Source organism: Narcine bancroftii, chromosome 5 (genome assembly GCF_036971445.1).
Source record: "Narcine bancroftii isolate sNarBan1 chromosome 5, sNarBan1.hap1, whole genome shotgun sequence".
NCBI classification, from domain to species: domain Eukaryota; kingdom Metazoa; phylum Chordata; class Chondrichthyes; order Torpediniformes; family Narcinidae; genus Narcine; species Narcine bancroftii.
In genome coordinates, this window is record NC_091473.1 from 181,154,243 (window position 1) to 181,173,885 (window position 19,643).

At 51.1% G+C, this 19,643-nt stretch overlaps 1 protein-coding gene across 1 annotated transcript in view; it reads left to right on the plus strand.

The window, feature by feature from the left end:
- Positions 1-606: 606 nt before the first annotated feature.
- LOC138762868 (high affinity cGMP-specific 3',5'-cyclic phosphodiesterase 9A-like) overlaps positions 607-19,643 on the plus strand; it is a 36,605-nt gene continuing 17,568 nt past the window's right edge. Inside the window, exons 1-13 of the mRNA XM_069936384.1 lie at positions 607-643; positions 1,443-1,497; positions 1,890-1,960; positions 2,572-2,647; positions 3,405-3,486; positions 4,920-4,994; positions 5,606-5,692; positions 6,187-6,291; positions 6,677-6,759; positions 7,964-8,120; positions 8,468-8,581; positions 8,952-9,056; positions 9,378-9,506. Coding sequence (XP_069792485.1) covers positions 1,900-1,960; positions 2,572-2,647; positions 3,405-3,486; positions 4,920-4,994; positions 5,606-5,692; positions 6,187-6,291; positions 6,677-6,759; positions 7,964-8,120; positions 8,468-8,581; positions 8,952-9,056; positions 9,378-9,506 — 1,074 coding nt within the window. The 5' untranslated portion in view covers positions 607-643; positions 1,443-1,497; positions 1,890-1,899. The remainder of the gene's footprint in view (positions 644-1,442; positions 1,498-1,889; positions 1,961-2,571; positions 2,648-3,404; positions 3,487-4,919; positions 4,995-5,605; positions 5,693-6,186; positions 6,292-6,676; positions 6,760-7,963; positions 8,121-8,467; positions 8,582-8,951; positions 9,057-9,377; positions 9,507-19,643) is intronic.

Sequence of the window (19,643 nt, forward strand, 5' to 3'; positions counted from 1 at the left end):
TCGGGCCCGAGATGCCTACCAACACTGAAAGGTATGGTCCCTCAGGAGAGGGTGGGCTGGTCAAAGTTCGGGCCGAAGTGGATCCTAGTATCCCATGGAGAGGGATGCAGTCAGAATCCTGCCTGAAGGAGTTGATAGGACAAAGGAGGTCTTTGAGATCCCGTCCTCCCACCTCAGGGGTCGAATCACCGTCTCCCAGCCCAGTGATCGTGGGTTCGATCTCCACCTCCCTCACTCTGCAACCCTCCCTCCCTCTCCCCTCTCCCCTCCTCCCCTCCCCTCTCTCCCCCTCTCTCCCCTCCCCCTCTTTCCCCTCCCCCTCTCTCCCCTCCCCTCCGCCCTCACTCCCCTCTCCCCTCTAATCCGTCCACCTCCATTCAAGAGGAGTGAAGCTGTGGGGAAGATGGGAGGAGGACTGGGCCAGAATGGGGATAGAGGGGCAGAACAGTCCACACCAAAAGTCCGTGGAGAGGGTGGGTGATGGGGAGAGGGCCCATTAGGTTTGGGTGGGGTTGTTGAGGGTGCGGCTTGAGGGAGGGGTTAATGGGTTAATGTGGAGGGGGTGGAGAAGGAGACTAATTCTGCAAAGTTTGTATTGGTAGATCTGCGTACGAAGTCATTGTCACATCACCAAAACCGTCAGGTAAATCCGCCGGCTCTCATCTTCCACATCGTTCCTCTCCCCAAGAACTCCCCATCTCATACGGCCCCCTCCCTGCACCCAACACACTCCCCCCTCCCTCACCCCTGCCACTCAGTAACCCCCCTCCCTCACATCCCTCCCCCTCTCTCACATCCCTCCCACACCCTCCCTACCCCTTGTCCTCACTAATTCCTCCCCCTCCCTCACTCCCTCCCTCATTCCTCTCCCACTCACATCCTTCCCCTCCCTCATATCTCTTCACACCCCTCCCTCTCCCTCAGTCCCCCTCCCTCAGTAAACCCCTTCCCTATCCTCCTCCCTGCTCACCCTCCCTCTCGCCCCTCCCCCTTCCTAACCCCTCACTCCCCTCCCCTTCCTCCCTCTCACCCTTCCCTCACAAACCCCCTCTCCTCCCTAAACCCTCTCCCCCTCAGATCTCTCCCACTAACTCCCTCATACCCCACGCCCTCCTAACTCCCACACCTCCTAGCCCTGTGCTAACCCCTCTCCCCAACAACCAGACTGGCCCCTAACTCTTACTTCACCCATCCACCTCTCCACCTAACCCTCCTTCTCCCCTCTCCAAACCCCTCTCCACTCCATAACTCCCTCTCCCCCCAACTCCCCTTTCGCACCTTAATCCCATCAATTCCCTTTCCTCTCTGTAACCCTGTGTCAGACCACATTGGGAGCACCGAGCACAGATCCCTGTCTCCATATCCCACATCGGGGGCACTGTGGACGGTTTCCATCTCCCTATCTGACATTAGTCCCCACTCCTCCTTTCCTTCACCCACAGAGAGACAGGCCCTGGTGCAGAGAATCTGTGTGGATATTGGCCTCCAACTTTCCAGGTACAGAGACTGGGGAATGGCAGGACACTGTTGCAGTGGGTAGTGAGCAGGTTGGGGAAGAAGGGGGGCAGGGGGTAGTGGGGTGGGGGGAACGGAAGGGGTGGAGGGGGACAGGGGGTCAAGATGGGGGTGAGGAGGAGAAAGGGATGTAGAGTAGTGCAAGGGTGAAGAGTTGGGTGTGTGAGGGGGGGGAGGTGAGGAAGGGATGGAGAGGGGAGAGGGGGCTGAGAGTTGGTATGGTGGAAGGGATGGGTGGATGGGGGTAAGAAAGATATTCCCTTCCACAACCAGAGAGATGAGCTTTCTCACATTTTCTGCACCCCCCACCCCCCACCCCCCCACCCCCCCCCCCCACTCCTTCCATCTGGGATATTTCTGGAACATTCTGCCAGGCACCTGAAGATGGAAGAGATTGAGAGGGAAATCCGGAGCAAGTTAAGTGGACTGGAGCGACGGATTGAAGGTGAGATACTCTCACAGGACCTACCCATCACCTCCCAACCCCATCGCCACCTCTGCCCTTCCCCAGGGGCTCTGTTCCACAACACCCGTCACTGCCCTGTCTACTTGTGTCCCCACTCTCAGGGAACAATGTATCTGTACCCCAGGTTCTCTCTGCTCCACAACACCCGTCACCCCCCTGTCCACCTATATCCTCACTCTCAAGGATCGATGTCCCTGTACCCTGGGGTCTCACTGTTCCACAACACCCTTCCCCGTCCTGTCCACCGGTATCCCCACTCTCAGGGATTGATCTCCTTGTACTCTGGGGTCTTTCTGCTCCACAACACACGTCACTGCCCTGTCTACCTGTGTCCCCACTCTCAGTGAACAATGTCCCTGTACCCCAGGGTCTCTCTGTTCTGCAATGCCCTCTGAGTAAGTTCTGCCCTGGTTTAACCTCCCAAAATGTTAAAGACGTCCCTCAGATCGTTTCTGAATCTCTCCCCTGCCAACTCAATCCTCAGCCCAATAGTGGCAGACTCCCTTAGTCTGGAGAAAGAAGACAGAGATTCTTGAATGGTTCAGCCATCTATGGTGCTCATGATTTTCTGTCCTGTTTCTTTGATCCAGTTGAGAGTAGTAGGAGGTGGGCGATCCACAAGTGTCAGAGAGACATCGAGAAGCTCCGGCAAGAGCTAGCCAACAGGTAGGAGAACCATCCATTGATCTCTCAAGGTTTCTGTTTAGGTAGACAGGGTAGTTAAGAAGGCTTATGGTACACTGATCTTCATTCGATGGAAGATTGAGTTCAAGAGTCATGAGGTGATGTTGCAGCTCTGGTGAGACCACACGTGGAATATTGTGTTCAGTTCTGGTCACCTCATTACAGGAAGGATGTGGGAGCTGTGGAGAGGGGGCATAGGAGATTCACCAGGACGTTGCCTAGATTGGAGAACTGGTCTCCTGAGGCAAGGTTCGCAGAGCTGGGGGACAAGAAGAGACTTGATAGAGGTCTACACATTTCTGAAAGGCATAGATAGGGTGGACGGCCAGCACTGGGGAGGAAATTATGGGGCTCGACATCCAACAGAGGCATCTCTCTCTCTCTCTCTCTCTCTCTCTCTCTCTTTTTCACTCCCTCTATCCCCTCTCTCCCTCTGTCCCTCTTTCCCTCCCATGCTCTCTTCCTTCCTTTTCTCTAGCCCTCCCTCCCTCTCATGCTCTCTCCATCTCTTCCTCTTCTCTAGCCCTCCCTCCCTCTCATGCTCTCTCCATCTCTTCCTCCCTCTCTCTATCCCCTTTTTCTCTCTCTCCATTCCTCCCTTCCCTTTCTTTCTTCCCACCTTGCCTCCCTCTGTTCTTCTTCCCCTTCCACTCACTCTCTCTCACCACCATCTCACTGACCCTCTTTCTCCTTCCACTCCCTCCCCTCTTCCTCACCCTCCTCTCTCTCTATCTTTCAGTTCCCATTGGACGTGTGTCTCTCCACATCCCACAGAGAGCAAGAGGCTAATCCCACGACGAGGTCTTCCCTCCTATCCCAAGGTAGGTCCCCGACCCCACTCCCCATCTCTGTCACCTCCCCTCCAGTCCCCTACACCCCTCCCTGTCGTTATAACACCCTCCAGTCCCTGACACCCCTCCCTGTTTCTGGGACCCCCCTCTGGTCCCCAAACCCTCTCCCTGTCTCTCCAACCCCCCCTCCCCATCTCTGTAAACCACCCCCCCGGTCCCTGACCCCCCCTCCCTGTCTCTGTGACCCCCTCCGGTCCTTAACCCCCCTTTCTGTCTCTGGAACACCCCCCTCCGGTCCCCAACCCCCTCCCCATCTCTGGAACCCCCTCTGGTCCCCTACACCCCTTCCCATCTCTGTGACCCTCCCTCTAGTCCCCGACCCGTCTCTGTGACCCCCTCCGGTCCCTGACCCCCCTCCCTGTAATCCACCTGACACCCCTCCCTGTCTTTGTAACCCCCTCCGGTCGCCTACTGCCCTCCCAATCTCTGTAGCCCCCTCTGGTCCCTTACACCCTACATCAAGGTGTGGGCAAAATGCCGACTGGCGCCCAAACAAGATGGTGTGGGTAGGGGGAGTAGTGCGTCCCACAGGCAGGAGGTGATAAATGGATAAGTGAGGAAGGGTACAACCGTGGGTGGGGGAGGGAATGGCTCTGTGAATGGGGAGGGAAGGGGGTGGAGAGCTGGAGGAAAGGAGATGGAGGGATGCGGAGGAGAGGGAGTACGGGGAACTTCACACAGAGAGGGATGGGGGTGTGGAACAAGCTGAGGTGGTGAATACAGGCTCAGTTTTAACATTTAAGAAGAATTTGGACAGGTCCATGGACAGGAGGGGTATGGACTATGTACAGGTCAGTGGGATGAGGCAGAAAAATAGATCGGAACAAACCAGAAGGGCCTAAGGGTGTTGTAATGTTCTATGGTTCCATCTATGGGGGAGTGGGCTAGCACAAGCTGCTGTCCAGTTGGAGAGGGCCCAGATGGGAGATGAGATGTTGTTCCTCCAATTTACTGGTGGTCTTGGTTTGACTGTGCTCGAGGCCTTGGACAGACATGTCAGTGGGGGAGTGGGGCGCGGAATTGAAGGGGTCAGCCACTGGGAGGTCCCTGGCACTGATGCGGACAGACTGAAGGGGCTCAGCATTTGGTCTGTTTGATGTAGAGGAGACCACAGATGGAGTAGACGTCCCCTGCAGATTCCCACTTGAAGCATGGCCTGTCTGGGGGTGAGGGGGCAAGTCGAGCTTCTCCTCCGGAGGCAGGGAAAGGTGCCAAGAGGGGGTGAAGTGGGTGGAGAGGGAGGAGTGGATGAGGGAGTCACGGAGGGAGCGGTCCCCACGGATGGTGGAGAGGGGAGGGGAAGATGTGTATCAGTCAAGGAAACGGAGAGGGGGTGCTCCTCTTGCGCTAACCTCTTTTGTTTCCTCCCCCACACCCCCACCCCACCCCTGGCCTTACTCCAGTACACCCTCTCTCTAGAGACCATCAAAGCCCTGAAGAGACCGACCTTCAACCTCTGGCAGTGGGCGCCCAACGAGGTAACGGTCGTGGGCACAGCAAGACTCCATGGGGAGTGTGAGATGAAGGGTCAGAGGTCAACCACCCCATCGTCCCCAGGAGCCCAAATCCTGAGGGTCCAATCCTGTTTCCCCCCTCCCCCTCCAAATCCCTGTGGCTAATCCTAATTGGATGACCCCTTGGGGGTGGTCTACCCTCATTGGCCAGTTGACAACCACTGAATCTGATTGGACGACCCTTGAACTCACTCTATTTTCACTCTCTCTCTCTTCTATTCCTCTTTCTCCCCATTTTTCTCTCTCATTTCATTTCCCCCCTCATTCTTTATCGTTCTCCCACTCCCCCTCTTCCTTTTTCTCTCATTCTCTTCCCCATCTCTCCCCCTCTCTCCCTCCCCCTCCCTCTCCCCTCCTCCCTTGAACCCCGTCTTTCTCCTGCTTCTTCCTGGGCTAAGGTCTGGTTCAATCTGCCCCACCACCACCTCGGGAGATCTTCCCCCTTCGGAGGTCAGGGTGAGCAGATTTGGGGGGGGGGTAGAGGGAAAGTCAGCAGGTCAGGGAAGGGGGTCAGGGAGGGAAGTGTGTGGGGGGTCGAACCAACAGCCTGACCCTTTGTTGGGACTTCTCCACAGATGCTGAGTTGCATCGAGTACATGTTCCATGATCTGGGACTGGTCCATGAGTTCAGCATCGATGGTGTCACACTGAAGCGCTGGCTGGTAGGTCTGCGTACCTCCCCTCCTCTCCGGGACCCCTGCCTTCTCCCCATCCAGCACCCCTTCCTAAAACTCTGATCCCTCACCCTGCAATACATGGAGGGGTGTGGGGAACTGGAGGAGGTTACAGAAATGGGGAGGGGTGTAGAGGACCAGAGGGGGCTACAGAGACAGGGAGGGGTGTATGGTTCCAGAGGGGGGTTACAGAGATTGTGAGGGGTGTAGGGGTCCAGAGGAGGGTACAGAGACAGGGAGATGTGTAGGGGACCAGAGGGGGTTACGGAGACAGGGAGGGGTGTAAGGGGACAGGAGGGGGTTACAGAGACAGGGAGGAGTGTTGGGTACCGGAGGGGGTTACAGAGACGGGGAGGGGTGTAGGGGAGCTGGTGAACAGATATGGGGTAAGGGATTGATTTAGTCTGGGTTGGGTCAGGGCGACCAGCAGGAAGGGGATGGATTGAAAGGCGCCCTTACTTCCATGTCCCTCCAACCCACAGCTGAGTGTCCAGGGGAACTATCGGGACAACCCATTCCATAACTGGCGTCACTCCTTCTGTGTCACCCAGATGATGCATGGCATGATCCATCTCTGCAGGCTGCAGGTCAGTGATGGTGGGCCTGCAGGAGACTGTTCGGCCCCTCAACCTTACCAGCCCAGCGAAAATCTCTGTTATTCCAGGAGCGCCCGTCTCTCCTTGCCCTCCTTTCCTTGCCCTCCCTCCTCTCCTTGCCCTCCCTCCTCGCCGCCATCGCCCTCCTCGCCGCCATCGCCCTCCTCGCCGCCATCGCCCTCCTCGCCACCATCGCCCTCCTCACCACCCCCACCATCCTCGCCACCCCTCCTTCCTTCCCACCGCTCCTTCCCACAGCACTTACTCCCCCCCCGCCTTTCAACTCTGAGGTGTGGAGGGAGGAGGGGGCTCACAGTAATGTGCCAGCCCTTGTCCTGAGGCAGAGTTACCATCTCGTCCTATCTCTGCACTACAGGACCATCTGAGTCCCACCGAGAACCTGATCCTGATGATTGCCGCCGTGTGTCATGATCTTGACCATCCGGGACTGGACAACACGTAAGCATGAGGTCCATCAGACGTGAGTGAGACCACCCTCTGGGATCGCGGGCAGATCCAGTCGCCCGGCTGTCGGACGGTCATCATTGAGCTGAGAAAGGGGGCCAGAAAAGATTCACCGGGATGTTCCCGGGGGAGGGGTGGGCTTAGGTTATAGAGAGAGGCTGGGGCTTTTCTCCCTGGAGCATCGGAGGATGAGTGGGGTGGGGGATCCTGATGGAGGTTTATAAAACAAAACAATGAGGGGTGGGGAAAAGGTGGACGGTCACAGTCTCCTCCCCCCAGGGTCGGGGAGTCTGTAACTGGAGGGTTTAAGTGGAGGGGAGGGGATGTCGGTCTGTGGGACGAGGGGGTGAGAGAGGGGGGAGCGGTTAATCCGTTTGGATGGGTCCATGAATGGATAAGGTTGAGAGGGAAGGGGGAAGGTTGAGAGGGAAAGGGGAAGGTTGAGAGGGAAGGGGGAAGGTTGAGAGGGAAGGGGGAAGGTTGAGAGGGAAGGGGGAAGGTTGCGAGGGAAGGGGGAAGGTTGCGAGGGAAGGGGAAGGTTGCGAGGGAAGGGGGAAGGTTGCGAGGGAAGGGGGAAGGTTGCGAGGGAAGGGGGAAGGTTGCGAGGGAAGGGGGAAGGTTGCGAGGGAAGGGGGAAGGTTGCGAGGGAAGGGGGAAGGTTGCGAGGGAAGGGGGAAGGTTGCGAGGGAAGGGGGAAGGTTGCGAGGGAAGGGGGAAGGTTGCGAGGGAAGGGGGAAGGTTGCGAGGGAAGGGGGAAGGTTGCGAGGGAAGGGGGAAGGTTGCGAGGGAAGGGGGAAGGTTGCGAGGGAAGGGGGAAGGTTGCGAGGGAAGGGGGAAGGTTGCGAGGGAAGGGGGAAGGTTGCGAGGGAAGGGGGAAGGTTGCGAGGGAAGGGAAGGTTGTGAGGGGGGAAAAGTTTATATAGGGGGGAAGATTCAGAGAGGGGAAGGTTGAAAGAGAGGGGAATGGGTGTAAAAGATGGAGGGGGTTACAGAGACAGGGAGGGGTGTAGGGGACTGGTCCCAGGGTGATGACAGCGTAGATTCCAATTCCGGAGGCCTAGTAGAGACATAAATCATTTGTGGTCAGTGGAGGGGATGGGCAGGGAGGTGTCACCTGGGGGGAGAGGGTGGGAATCGTTGCTGCTACTCTCTCGTTGGGGGCTGGAGCTGAGGGAAGGGTCTCTTACTCCCTACACAGGTATCAGGTGAACGCTCGGACTGACCTTGCTCTGCGCTACGGAAACCACTCTCCGCTGGAGAGGCACCACTGTGCTGTGACCCTGGAACTCCTCTCTCGGGATGAGACCAACATCTTGTCTGCCATGGAGCCTGGAGCCTCGGATGAGATCCAGAAGGTGTGCTGGGGACGGTGAGAAAGTGGTGGGGACATGTTGGACAAGTTCAGGTTCACACACCCCTGTCCCTCCACACTCCCCAAGGTTGTATACTTCGACCTTGTACCTCGAGGTCTCCCTACAGTCCCCATCGTTCACATGGTGTATCCCACCCTCGAAACCCAAGGTTCCTCTGTCATTCCACACTCCCCATCATTTTCCCTCGTACCCCGAGGTCCCTCTGACCCTACCCACCGTCCACAGTGTGAGTGAATGAGAGGGTGAGTGTGTTTTGTTTGTGTTTGGGTGTGTAAAGGTGTGGCTCTGTTTGCGAGTGCGCATAGACCCTGACTCTCTGCTCCCTGCAGGGGGTGATGGAGCTGATCTTGGCCACAGATATGGCAAGGCACGTGCAGATCATGGCTTCGTTCAGCCAGTGTGTGGAGATCTTCGACTTCCAGAACCTCAAGCATCTCCGATTGGTGGGTGACCCGAACATACATATCACACTTCAGACCCCAGGGGAGTGGAGGGGGTTACAGAGACAGGGAGGGGGGAAGGGGACCAGAGGGGCTTATAGAGACAGGGAGAGGGTAGGGGTCTGGAGTGTGGGGGGGGGGTAAGGGACCGGAGGGGGTCACAGAGATGGGGAGGGGTGGAGAGGACCAGAGGGGGTTACAGAGGGGGTAGGGGGTGAGTGCAATGAATGACATTGATGAGTTTTTGAATCTGAATTGAATTGAGATGAAACTGTAATAAATGCCGTGGCCAGGGGAGAGCGGTAACAAGTTGTGGATAAGCTGATGTTTGCACATTGAGTGGCGATGTGACCCTGACACCCTCTCCCCACAGCTGGAGCAGGTTCTGATTAAATGCTGTGATACCTCGAACGAGGTCCGTCCCCCCCAGATTTCTGAGCCTTGGCTTGACTTCCTTCTCCAAGAATACTTCATGCAGGTGAGATCAGTTACAATGGGGATTCATCACAAATCCCTGCCTGGGGCGAGGAGTGAGGGAGGGGGTAAGGAAGGAGGGAGGGGGCGGCAAGGAGGGATGGTGTGGTGAGAAGGGAGGGAGGGGGCAGCGAGGAGGGAAGTGGGGGTGGCGAGGAGCGGAGGACAGCAAGGAGGGAGGCGGGGGTGGCGAGGAGCGGAGGACAGCAAGGAGGGAGGCGGGGGTGGCGAGGAGGGAGAGGGTGGTGAGGTAGGAGTGGGTCGGGTGTGTGAAGGGGAAAGACCCAGCACTCTAACCCCTGACCAGCTCACCCCCCCCCCACAGGCGGTCCGGGAGAAGATGGAGGGTTTACCCGTCTCTCCCCACATGGATCCTGAGAAAGTCTCCAAGTCTGGGAGCCAGGTCGTCTTTCTCACCTCCGTTCTCATCCCAATGTTCGAGTCCCTCACCCAGGTAACGGCTCTCCTGTCTCTCCCTCTAACTTCTCTCCCTGCTCCTCCTCGTCCCTCAATCCTTCCCACCCTCTCATTCTCTCTATGTCATTCCTCCCTCTCCCCCTTCTCCCCTCTGATTCTTGCACCCTCTTTACCTTTTCCGTCTCCTCATCCCTCCCTATTCCCTTTCCTCCTCCCTCCCCTCCTCTTTCTCCCTTCCCATCTCTAACCCCCTCCGGACACCAACACCCCTCCCCGTCTCTGTAACCACCCCCTCCATTGCCCTACACCCCTCCCTGTATCTGTAACCCCCTCTGGTCCTTTACTCCCCTCCCCGTCTCTGTATCCCCTCTGCTCCCCTACACACCTCCCCGTCTCTAACCCCCTCCACTCTCCTACACCCCTCTCTGTCTCTGTAACCCTTTCCTGTCCCCTACACCCCCCTCCATCTCTGTAAACCCCTCCGGTCCCCCTACACCCCCCCTGTGTCTGTAACCCCCCCTCCTGCCCCCTACACCTTCCCCATCTCTGGAACACCCTCCAGTCCCCGACACCCCTCACCATCTCTGGAACCCCCTCCGATCCCCTACACCCATCCCTGTCTCTGGAACCCCCTCCTGTCCCCTACATTCCTCCCTGTCTCTGTATCCCCTTCCAGTCCCCTACACCCCCCCTTCATCTCTGTAAACCCCTCCTGTCCCCTACACCCCTCCCCATCTCTGGAACCCCCTCCAGTCCCATACACCCTTCCCCGTCTCTGGAACCCCTTCCGATCCCCTACACCCCTCCCTGTCTCTGGAACCCCTTCCAGTCCCCTACACCCCTCCCTATCTCTGGAACCCCCTCAGGTCCAAGGTCAGTGTGAGAAACAGAAGGACCTTTACAGAATTTGCTCGAGACAAAAATTGAGAACAAAGAACATTTATTATACAACAATGCAAAGTTGGGTGCTTCCCCTTATCCTGGGAATACACACATACACTGGGGCTCCCCCCCCCCTAACATTCTTCTGCCTCCTGGATGAGTTTGGCATTAGGCAATCCTGTCTGCCTATGTGCTGTTTCTGTGAACTTGGAGGACCAGGGGGTATCCTGTCGGTGTCCCAACATATCATTGTCCTTATTCACACCTTCTCAACCCTCAGGTCTTCTTTCTTTGGCTTGGCTTCGCGGACGAAGATTTATGGAGGGGGTAAAAAGTCCACGTCAGCTGCAGGCTCGTTTGTGGCTGACCAGTCCGATGCGGGACAGGCAGACACGATTGCAGCGGTTGCAAGGGAAAATTGGTTGGTTGGGGTTGGGTGTTGGGTTTTTCCTCCTTTGCCTTTTGTCAGAGAGGTGGGCTCTGCGGTCTTCTTCAAAGGAGGCTGCTGCCCGCCAAACTGTGAGGCGCCAAGATGCACGGTTTGAGGCGTTATCAGCCCACTGGCGGTGGTCAATGTGGCAGGCACCAAGAGATTTCTTTAGGCAGTCCTTGTACCTTTTCTTTGGTGCACCTCTGTCACGGTGGCCAGTGGAGAGCTCGCCATATAATACGATCTTGGGAAGGCGATGGTCCTCCATTCTGGAGACGTGACCCATCCAGCGCAGCTGGATCTTCAGCAGCGTGGACTCGATGCTGTCGACCTCTGCCATCTCGAGTACCTCGACGTTAGGGGTGTGAGCGCTCCAATGGATGTTGAGGATGGAGCGGAGACAACGCTGGTGGAAGCGTTCTAGGAGCCGTAGGTGGTGCTGGTAGAGGACCCATGATTCGGAGCCGAACAGGAGTGTGGGTATGACAACGGCTCTGTATACGCTTATCTTTGTGAGGTTTTTCAGTTGGTTGTTTTTCCAGACTCTTTTGTGTAGTCTTCCAAAGGCGCTATTTGCCTTGGCGAGTCTGTTGTCTATCTCATTGTCGATCCTTGCATCTGATGAAATGGTGCAGCCGAGATAGGTAAACTGGTTGACCGTTTTGAGTTTTGTGTGCCCGATGGAGATGTGGGGGGGCTGGTAGTCATGGTGGGGAGCTGGCTGATGGAGGACCTCAGTTTTCTTCAGGCTGACTTCCAGGCCAAACATTTTGGCAGTTTCCACAAAGCAGGACGTCAAGCGCTGAAGAGCTGGCTCTGAATGGGCAACTAAAGCGGCATCATCTGCAAAGAGTAGTTCACGGACAAGTTTCTCTTGTGTCTTGGTGTGAGCTTGCAGGCGCCTCAGATTGAAGAGACTGCCATCCGTGCGGTACCGGATGTAAACAGCGTCTTCATTGTTGGGGTCTTTCATGGCTTGGTTCAGCATCATGCTGAAGAAGATTGAAAAGAGGGTTGGTGCGAGAACACAGCCTTGCTTCACGCCATTGTTAATGGAGAAGGGTTCAGAGAGCTCATTGCTGTATCTGACCCGACCTTGTTGGTTTTCGTGCAGTTGGATAATCATGTTGAGGAACTTTGGGGGACATCCGATGCGCTCTAGTATTTGCCAAAGCTCTTTCCTGCTCACGGTGTCGAAGGCTTTGGTGAGGTCAACAAAGGTGATGTAGAGTCCTTTGTTTTGTTCTCTGCACTTTTCTTGGAGCTGTCTGAGGGCAAAGACCATGTCAGTGGTTCCTCTGTTTGCGCGAAAGCCGCACTGTGATTCTGGGAGAATATTCTCAGCGACACTAGGTATTATTCTATTTAGTAGAATCCTAGCGAAGATTTTGCCTGCAATGGAGAGCAACGTGATTCCCCTGTAGTTTGAGCAGTCTGATTTCTCGCCTTTGTTTTTGTACAGGGTGATGATGGTGGCATCACGAAGATCCTGAGGCAGTTTACCTTGGTCCCAACAAAGCTTGAAAAACTCATGCAGTTTGGCATGCAGAGTTTTGCCGCCAGCCTTCCAGACTTCTGGGGGGATTCCATCCATACCTGCTGCTTTGCCACTTTTCAGTTGTTCGATTGCCTTATATGTCTCATCCAGGGTGGGAACCTCATCCAGCTCTAGCCTTAGGGGCTGTTGAGGGAGCTGGAGCAGGGCGGAATCTTGGACTGAGCGGTTGGTACTGAAAAGAGATTGGAAGTGTTCTGACCATCGGTTGAGGATGGAGATCTTGTCGCTGAGGAGGACCCTCAGGTCTACAACCTTCTTATATGCAGAACTTGCTAATTCTTCTAAGACTTCGTGAATTCTCAACTGGAATGTATTACTTGTAAACTTGGGCATGGGAAGATTTTCAAACTCCTGAAGAAGTGTCTTTAACCGCCTGACCGTTGTGAGCATTGTCATTAACCAGTCTTTCACAAACGCTGCCTTTAGCAGCCAACGAGTAATCGAGAGCCAGGCGGTTTTGTTGAACTGTGGCTCATATCTGTCGTCTTTCTTCAGCCCATAAATTCAGGGCCATCACTGTCTGTTCGGTGATGATCTCCAAGGCTGGAGTCTGATTAAATGATTTAAATGCCAAGCAGCTGTGGTGTTCTGGAGCAGCTTACGTCGTTTACAACTGGAACTCCCCTTACAGTGGTGGTTCTTAACATTCCGAATGTCTGTGTGACCCAAAGGATGATTTACAGGAGACCAAGTTGGGGAGGGGTCTTTCTTGTCACTTAACCTCTGAGTTGCAGCTTGTCTGCGAACATGAGCATAAGTATCACTGAACCTGTGAGTTGCAGCCTGTCTGCGAACATTAGCATATGTATTCACTCTATCTCTGCTACATGTACAATCCTGACTAACATTCTGTCTGTCATTGTCCCACTATCTTCTTTGTGCTATCTCTTTAAAATTCCTTTTTATTATCTGTAGAGGCCAGAATACAAACCAAGTCTACTCCCCTAAGGCCATTCTGTTCCCCTGGTCCATGTTGGGATCCTATATTAACCCATACTAAATAAGGTACCCCACTATGACTATACCTGCGCCCTGTCTGCATTCTAAAGGTAAATAATTGTCACCTCTGCTGCCCCTATTCCAGGAGGACTTAATACATTGTGAGCAATTTGGTGATTTCCCAAAAATTGGGAACCAACAAGTAAACAAAACAGCAAATGGTAAAAACAACATTACAGCACTTTTTCCCGGCGTAGTGTAACTTTCAGATCAGAAGGATGAAGGACTGCACGCCAGGTGGAGGGTAGATTATCAATGTCTTTAGTCCGTGGATCAGCAGCTTGTTTAATTCGTTCTGTGTGAGTCCATCCCTTTTCTTTCGTTCGCACTGCAGTGTCTGTAATCAAAAGTACACAATAGGGGCCGTCCTAGACAGGTTTTAGTTGGTGATCTTGCCATGCTTTTACATATACCCAATCACCAGATATAATAAAATTAATAGGATGCTCCAGGGATGGGTTTTGAGCTAATAAACCCTTCCGTTTTAATTCGTTTAGAGAGGCAGAAAGTCCCTTTAAATATTTGGATATGTACTGGTCGTTCGCCTCAGGGGTAGGGGTATTAAAAGGTGACATACAAGGTTCGAGTATACCATCTTTCACCAACTAGTCAATTACTGGCTGCAGCCCCTTTTGGCCAGCCATCGGAATTGGATACTGCTTTCGTCTAATTACTTGCTCAGGATCTTTTAAAGTAACTTGCAGGGGAGGAATATCTAACACTCCTCTATTCCTTCTTTTTACCCATACTCCAGGATTTATTAGTTCCCGATTCTCCTCGGTTAATACATACAATTGAACCCCGATACCTGATTCCTGTGGTCTGGTGCCGATAGCCAATTAGTCCTGTAAATCTCGTCCTAACAAACAAACTCCAGCTTGGGGAACTAGTAGAATGTCCTCCATTACTATCATCTCTCCCATTTGTATTCTTACATCCCTTAATACAGGGACCGTAAAATCTCTTCCTCCTACTCCCGAAATCATCACTGTCCCCTCTATCTTAACACCCTCGGGTGGTTGTAAAATACTAGACCGGGCTGCCCCAGAACCTACTAAAAAGGTCATCTTGTCACTGTGGGGTCCTATGCTTAAATTTACCAATGGTTCTCCGTGCAGTCCCACAGTGTGTATTGGGCATTCTCTCTTAAAATGTCCCTCCTTTTTACATCTTGTAGCAAACTAATGCTCCTGTTTCCCAATTCCTACCAGGATTACCACGAGGTCCTGGGAATGGTCGTCGTCCCCGGAATTTCCCTCTACCCTTGCCCCTGCTCTGGTCTCTACTCTCCCACTCCCGGAGCTCCTCCCAATGTCCAGGAGCTGGCACACAGCCCCTACCCTTTCCTTGCTGTCCCTCCACGACTTCCTTGACTGCGTGCATCATCTTAGCCTTTCCTTTCTGTTTATTGGGCATTCTCTCTTAAAATTACGCACCTCTGTTCTAGTCAGGGGCACATTTACAAAATCGAGACCCCCTCCCATGGGAACTTCCCGTAAAGGTCTCATCCAGTTAATTTCTGGCCTATCCTCTCATTTATAATGTCTAAATTCCTGCTCTCTGGGAAATGAATCAAAGGGTTCTGCCCTTCCCTCCTAGAGGGTCTCACACTGTTTTGAATAAAAGTCTCCTCCCGCTCTTGTCAATTGAGGTGGTAATCTAGTACTTTGTGAACGGGTCATCATACCACCCCTACTTTCTTCTCCTTTCTACGAGAAACAGAAGTACCTTCACAGAATTTGCTCGAGACAAAAATTGAGGACAAAGAACATTTATTATACAACAATGCAAAGTTGGGTGCTTCCCCTTACCCTGGGAATACACACACACACTGGGGTTCACCCAACTTTTATACAGTTTATTTCAGTATAGAAGTACCCCACCCCCTTTACATTCTTCTGCCTCCTGGATGAGTTTGGCATTAGGCAATCCTGTCTGCCTATGTGCTGTTTCTGTGAACTTGGAGGACCAGGGGGTATCCTGTGGGTGTCTCATCATGTCATTGTCCTTATTCACAAACCTGCCTTTGTTCTAATTCACACCTCTCAGGGCTACAACCTTCTTATATGCAGAACTTGCTAATTCTGTCTAAGGACTAGAAGACCCTTATCTTATCCAAACTAACTTTACTTCCTACATTCTATTATCTATCCTTATCCTATTCATACTGGCTTTATTCATTACACATATATCAAAACTAGTTTCCTCATCTTCATATTTTTATATCAGTTTTTAAATTTTTTTTATTTTTCAAACTATATACCACATTGATCAAGATACATACATTTTTCTTTTCAAATATATAGTGTCGTTTTCTCCCCCCTCCCTCTTCCCATCCCACCCTCCCTACCTCCCCTCCCATTAATTTAAAGTTCAGAATCAAAGATACATTAAACCGTCAAACAATGTTGACACTCAATAAAAATAAACAAGAAGTTCCACTGAGTCAATTCTTTTCATTCCCTTCTCCTGTCATTTTAGGTGGTAGATGTCCCTGGTAGGTTTTCTCTATTGTGTTTCATGTATGGCTCCCATATTTGTTCAAATATTGTAATATTTTTTCTTAAATTATGTTAATTTTTCTAATGGAATACATTTATTCATTTATATATACCATTGTTGTATTCTCAAGTTATCTTCTAATTTCCATACTGACATAATACATTTTTTTGCTACAGCTAGAGCTATCCTAACAAATCTTTTTTGTGCTCCATCCCAATCAAGTCCAAATTCTTTGTTTTTTATGTTACTTAGGAGGAAGATCTCTGGGCTTTTTGGTATATTGCTTTTTGTGATTTTATTTAATATCTGGTTTAGATCTTCCCAAAATTTTTCCACTTTCTCACATGTCCAGATTGCATGAATTGTTGTTCCCATTTCCTTTTTACAGCGAAAACATCTGTCAGATACTGTTGGATCCCATTTATTTAACTTTTGAGGTGTAATGTATAGCCTGTGTATCCAGTTATATTGTATCATACGTAACCTCGTGTTTATTGTATTTCTCATAGTTCCAGAGCATAACTTCTCCCATGTTTCCTTTATCTTTATGTTTAAATCTTGTTCCCATTTTTGTTTAGTTTTACCATTTGTTTCCTCATTCTCCTTTTCTTTTTTATATCAGTTTTACTCATTTCTCACAATCCTCACTTTTCTTTTAGCTACACTTCGTGAATTCTCAACTGGAATGTATTACTTGTAAACTTGGTCTTTTTCCCAGCTGGTCAGAAGTACCTTCACAGAAATTGCTCGAGACAAAAATTGAGAACAAAGAACATTTATTATACAACAATGCAAAGTTGGGTGCTTCCCCTTACCCTGGGAATACACACACACACTGGGGCTCACCCAACTTTGATGTTTATTTCAGTATAGAATGGCAATCCTGCCTGCCTACGTGCTGTTTCTGTGAACTTGGAGGACCAGGGGGTATCCTGTCGGTGTCTCATCATGTCATTATCCTCATTGTCCTTATTAACAAACCTGCCTTTGTTCTAATTTACACCTTCCCAACTCTCAGGGCCACAACCTCTTTCATATGTAGAACTTGCTAATACTTGTCTAGGGCTTACTAATTACATATGCAAAACCTGCTAATTCTATCTAGGGCTAGAAGACCCTTATCTTATTCAGACTAACTCTACTTCCTACATTCTAATATCCATTTCTTATCCTGTTCATACTGGCTTTATTCATTTACCCATATATCTATATTAGTTTCCTCATCTTCATATTTTTATATCAGTTTTACTCATCTCTCACAATCCTCACTTTTCTTTTAGATCAGTATTACTGATCTCTCAACTGAAATGTATTACTTGCAAACTTGGTCTTTTTCCCAGCTGGTCAGTAAATGAACTGCAGTCTCAGTATCATTAGACAGAATTAGGGAAACATACATCCTTTGGGTTATAGTGTTCTGACGAGGGGTTCGATGAATTAAATACTGCACACAAGTCTTTAGGCAGGGGAGCACCATAATGGTCAGAATAGCGAGTCCAGCTGCTATAAGGGCTGTGGGTATCAGACTCCAGTTACCAATAAAAAGTCAAGTTCATCCCACACCGGACCAAGGTTGCCAAGTCTGAACCTGGGCATGGGAAGATTTTCGAACTCCTGAAGAAGTGTCTTTAACCGCCTGACCGTTGTGAGCATTGTCATTAACCAGTCTTTCACAAACGCTGCCTTTAGCAGCCAACGAGTAATCGAGAGCCAGGCGGTTTTGTTGAACTGTGGCTCGTATCTGTCGTTTTTCTTCAGCCCCTAAATTCAGGGCCATTGTTATCTGTTCGGTGATGATCTCCAAGGCTGCCTGGAGTCTGATTAAATGATTTAAATGCCAAGCAGCTTTAGTATTCTGGAGCAGCTTACTTCGTTTACACCTGGAACTCCCCTTACAGTGGTGGTTTTTTTTAACATTCCGAATGTCTGTGTGACCCAAAGGATGCTTTACAGGAGACCAAGTTGGGGAGGGGTGTTTCTTGTCACTTAACCTGTGAGTTGCAGCTTGTCTGCGAACATTAGCCTAAGTATCACTGAGCCTGTGAGTTGCAACCTGTCTGTGAACATTAGCATATGTATTAACTCTATCTCTGCCACATGTTCAATCCTGACTACCATTCTGTCTGTCTTTGTCCCACCATCTCCTTTGTGCTATCCCTTTAAAACTCCTCTCTTTAATACCTGTAGAGGCCAAAATACAAATCAAATCTACTCCTCTAGAGCCGTTCTGTTCCCCTGGTCCATGTTGGGATCCTATATTAACCCACACCCAACTATGACTATACTTTATATCTATGCCCTGTCTACATTCTAAAGGTAAATAATTGTCACCTCTGCTGCCCCTATTCCAGGAGGATTTAATGAGTAATTTAGGGATGTCCCAAAAATGGGGAACCAACAAGTAAACAATACAGTAAATGGTAAAAACAACATTACAGCACTTTTTCCCGGCGTAGTGTAACTTTCAGATCAGAAGGATGAAGGACAGCACGCCAGGTGGAGGGTAGATTATCAATGTCTTTAGTCCGTGGATCAGCAGCTTGTTTAATTCGTTCTGTGTGAGTCCATCCCTTTTCTTTCGTTCGCACTGCAGTGTCTGTAATCAAAAGTACACAATAGGGGCCATCCCAGACAGGTTTTAGTTGGTGATCTTGCCATGCTTTTACATATACCCAATCACCAGGTTTAATAGAATGAATAGGATACTCCAGGGGTGGGCAGTAACAGCTGCATGTCTATTTTCTGCGTGAGCGCAGCCTGTTTTGCAGCTGCATCTGCCTGTCTGTCCCCTGTGCTTCAGGACTGTCACCACTTTGATGGCTCCGTACATGAACTACAGCTATTTCCTCAAGTAATGTAAGAGCATCTAGAGATTGGACAATTAAGTTTTCATGAATCAACTTTTGTCCTTTTCCAGTTATCATTCCCTGCTCTTTCCAGATCTTCGCAAAGGTGTGCACTACACCAAAAGCATACTCTGAGTCTGTGTAGATCGTGCCCACCTTGTTCTCTAGACCCTGGGGAGCTCTACAGAGGGCATACAATTCACAAGATTGTGCTGACCAATGACCGGGAAGGTGACTGGCTTCAATCACCATTCCTTCTTTCCCATCCACTACACTATACCCGCTATAGCGAGTGCCATCAATGCAACAGGAAGATCCATCAATAAACCACCTTTCACCCTCCTGTAAAGGCTCATCGCTTAAATCCTCTCTAATTTTGGTCTGTAAATCTATTACCTCTAAACATACATGCTCTAACTCATTTATGGTATTGTCAGAATTTGGAGAAACCAAGGAAGCTGCTGGATTGTGTTCTTTATTCATAATCAGGGTCAAATCATCCCTATCCATTATGATCGCTTCGTATTTTAAAATTCTAGAGTCTGTGAGCCACCTTCCAGCACGTTGTAAGAGAATATTGCGGACTGTGTGAGGGGTGTGAACTATCATCGGGGCACCAAACGTAATCTTTCGTCCTTCCTCAACTAAAATAGCAGTGGCTGCGATGGCTTGCACACACTCTGGCCAACCACGACAAACAGGGTCTAAAACTTTTGACAGAAAAGCAACTGGCTGGCCTCTCTTGTGTTAGTACTCCGGTGGCTACACTTCCTTTCGCATTGGTATATAGGTCAAATGGCTTATTTAGGTTGGGTAAAGCCAACACTGGGGCACTAATAAGGCGCTGTTTCACCAAGTTAAAATCTTTAATCTCTTCCTCTGTCCAGACAACAGCTTCACCCCCTAGAATCGTGAGTTTATCATAGAGAAATTTGACCAGGCTAGAATAATTTTCAA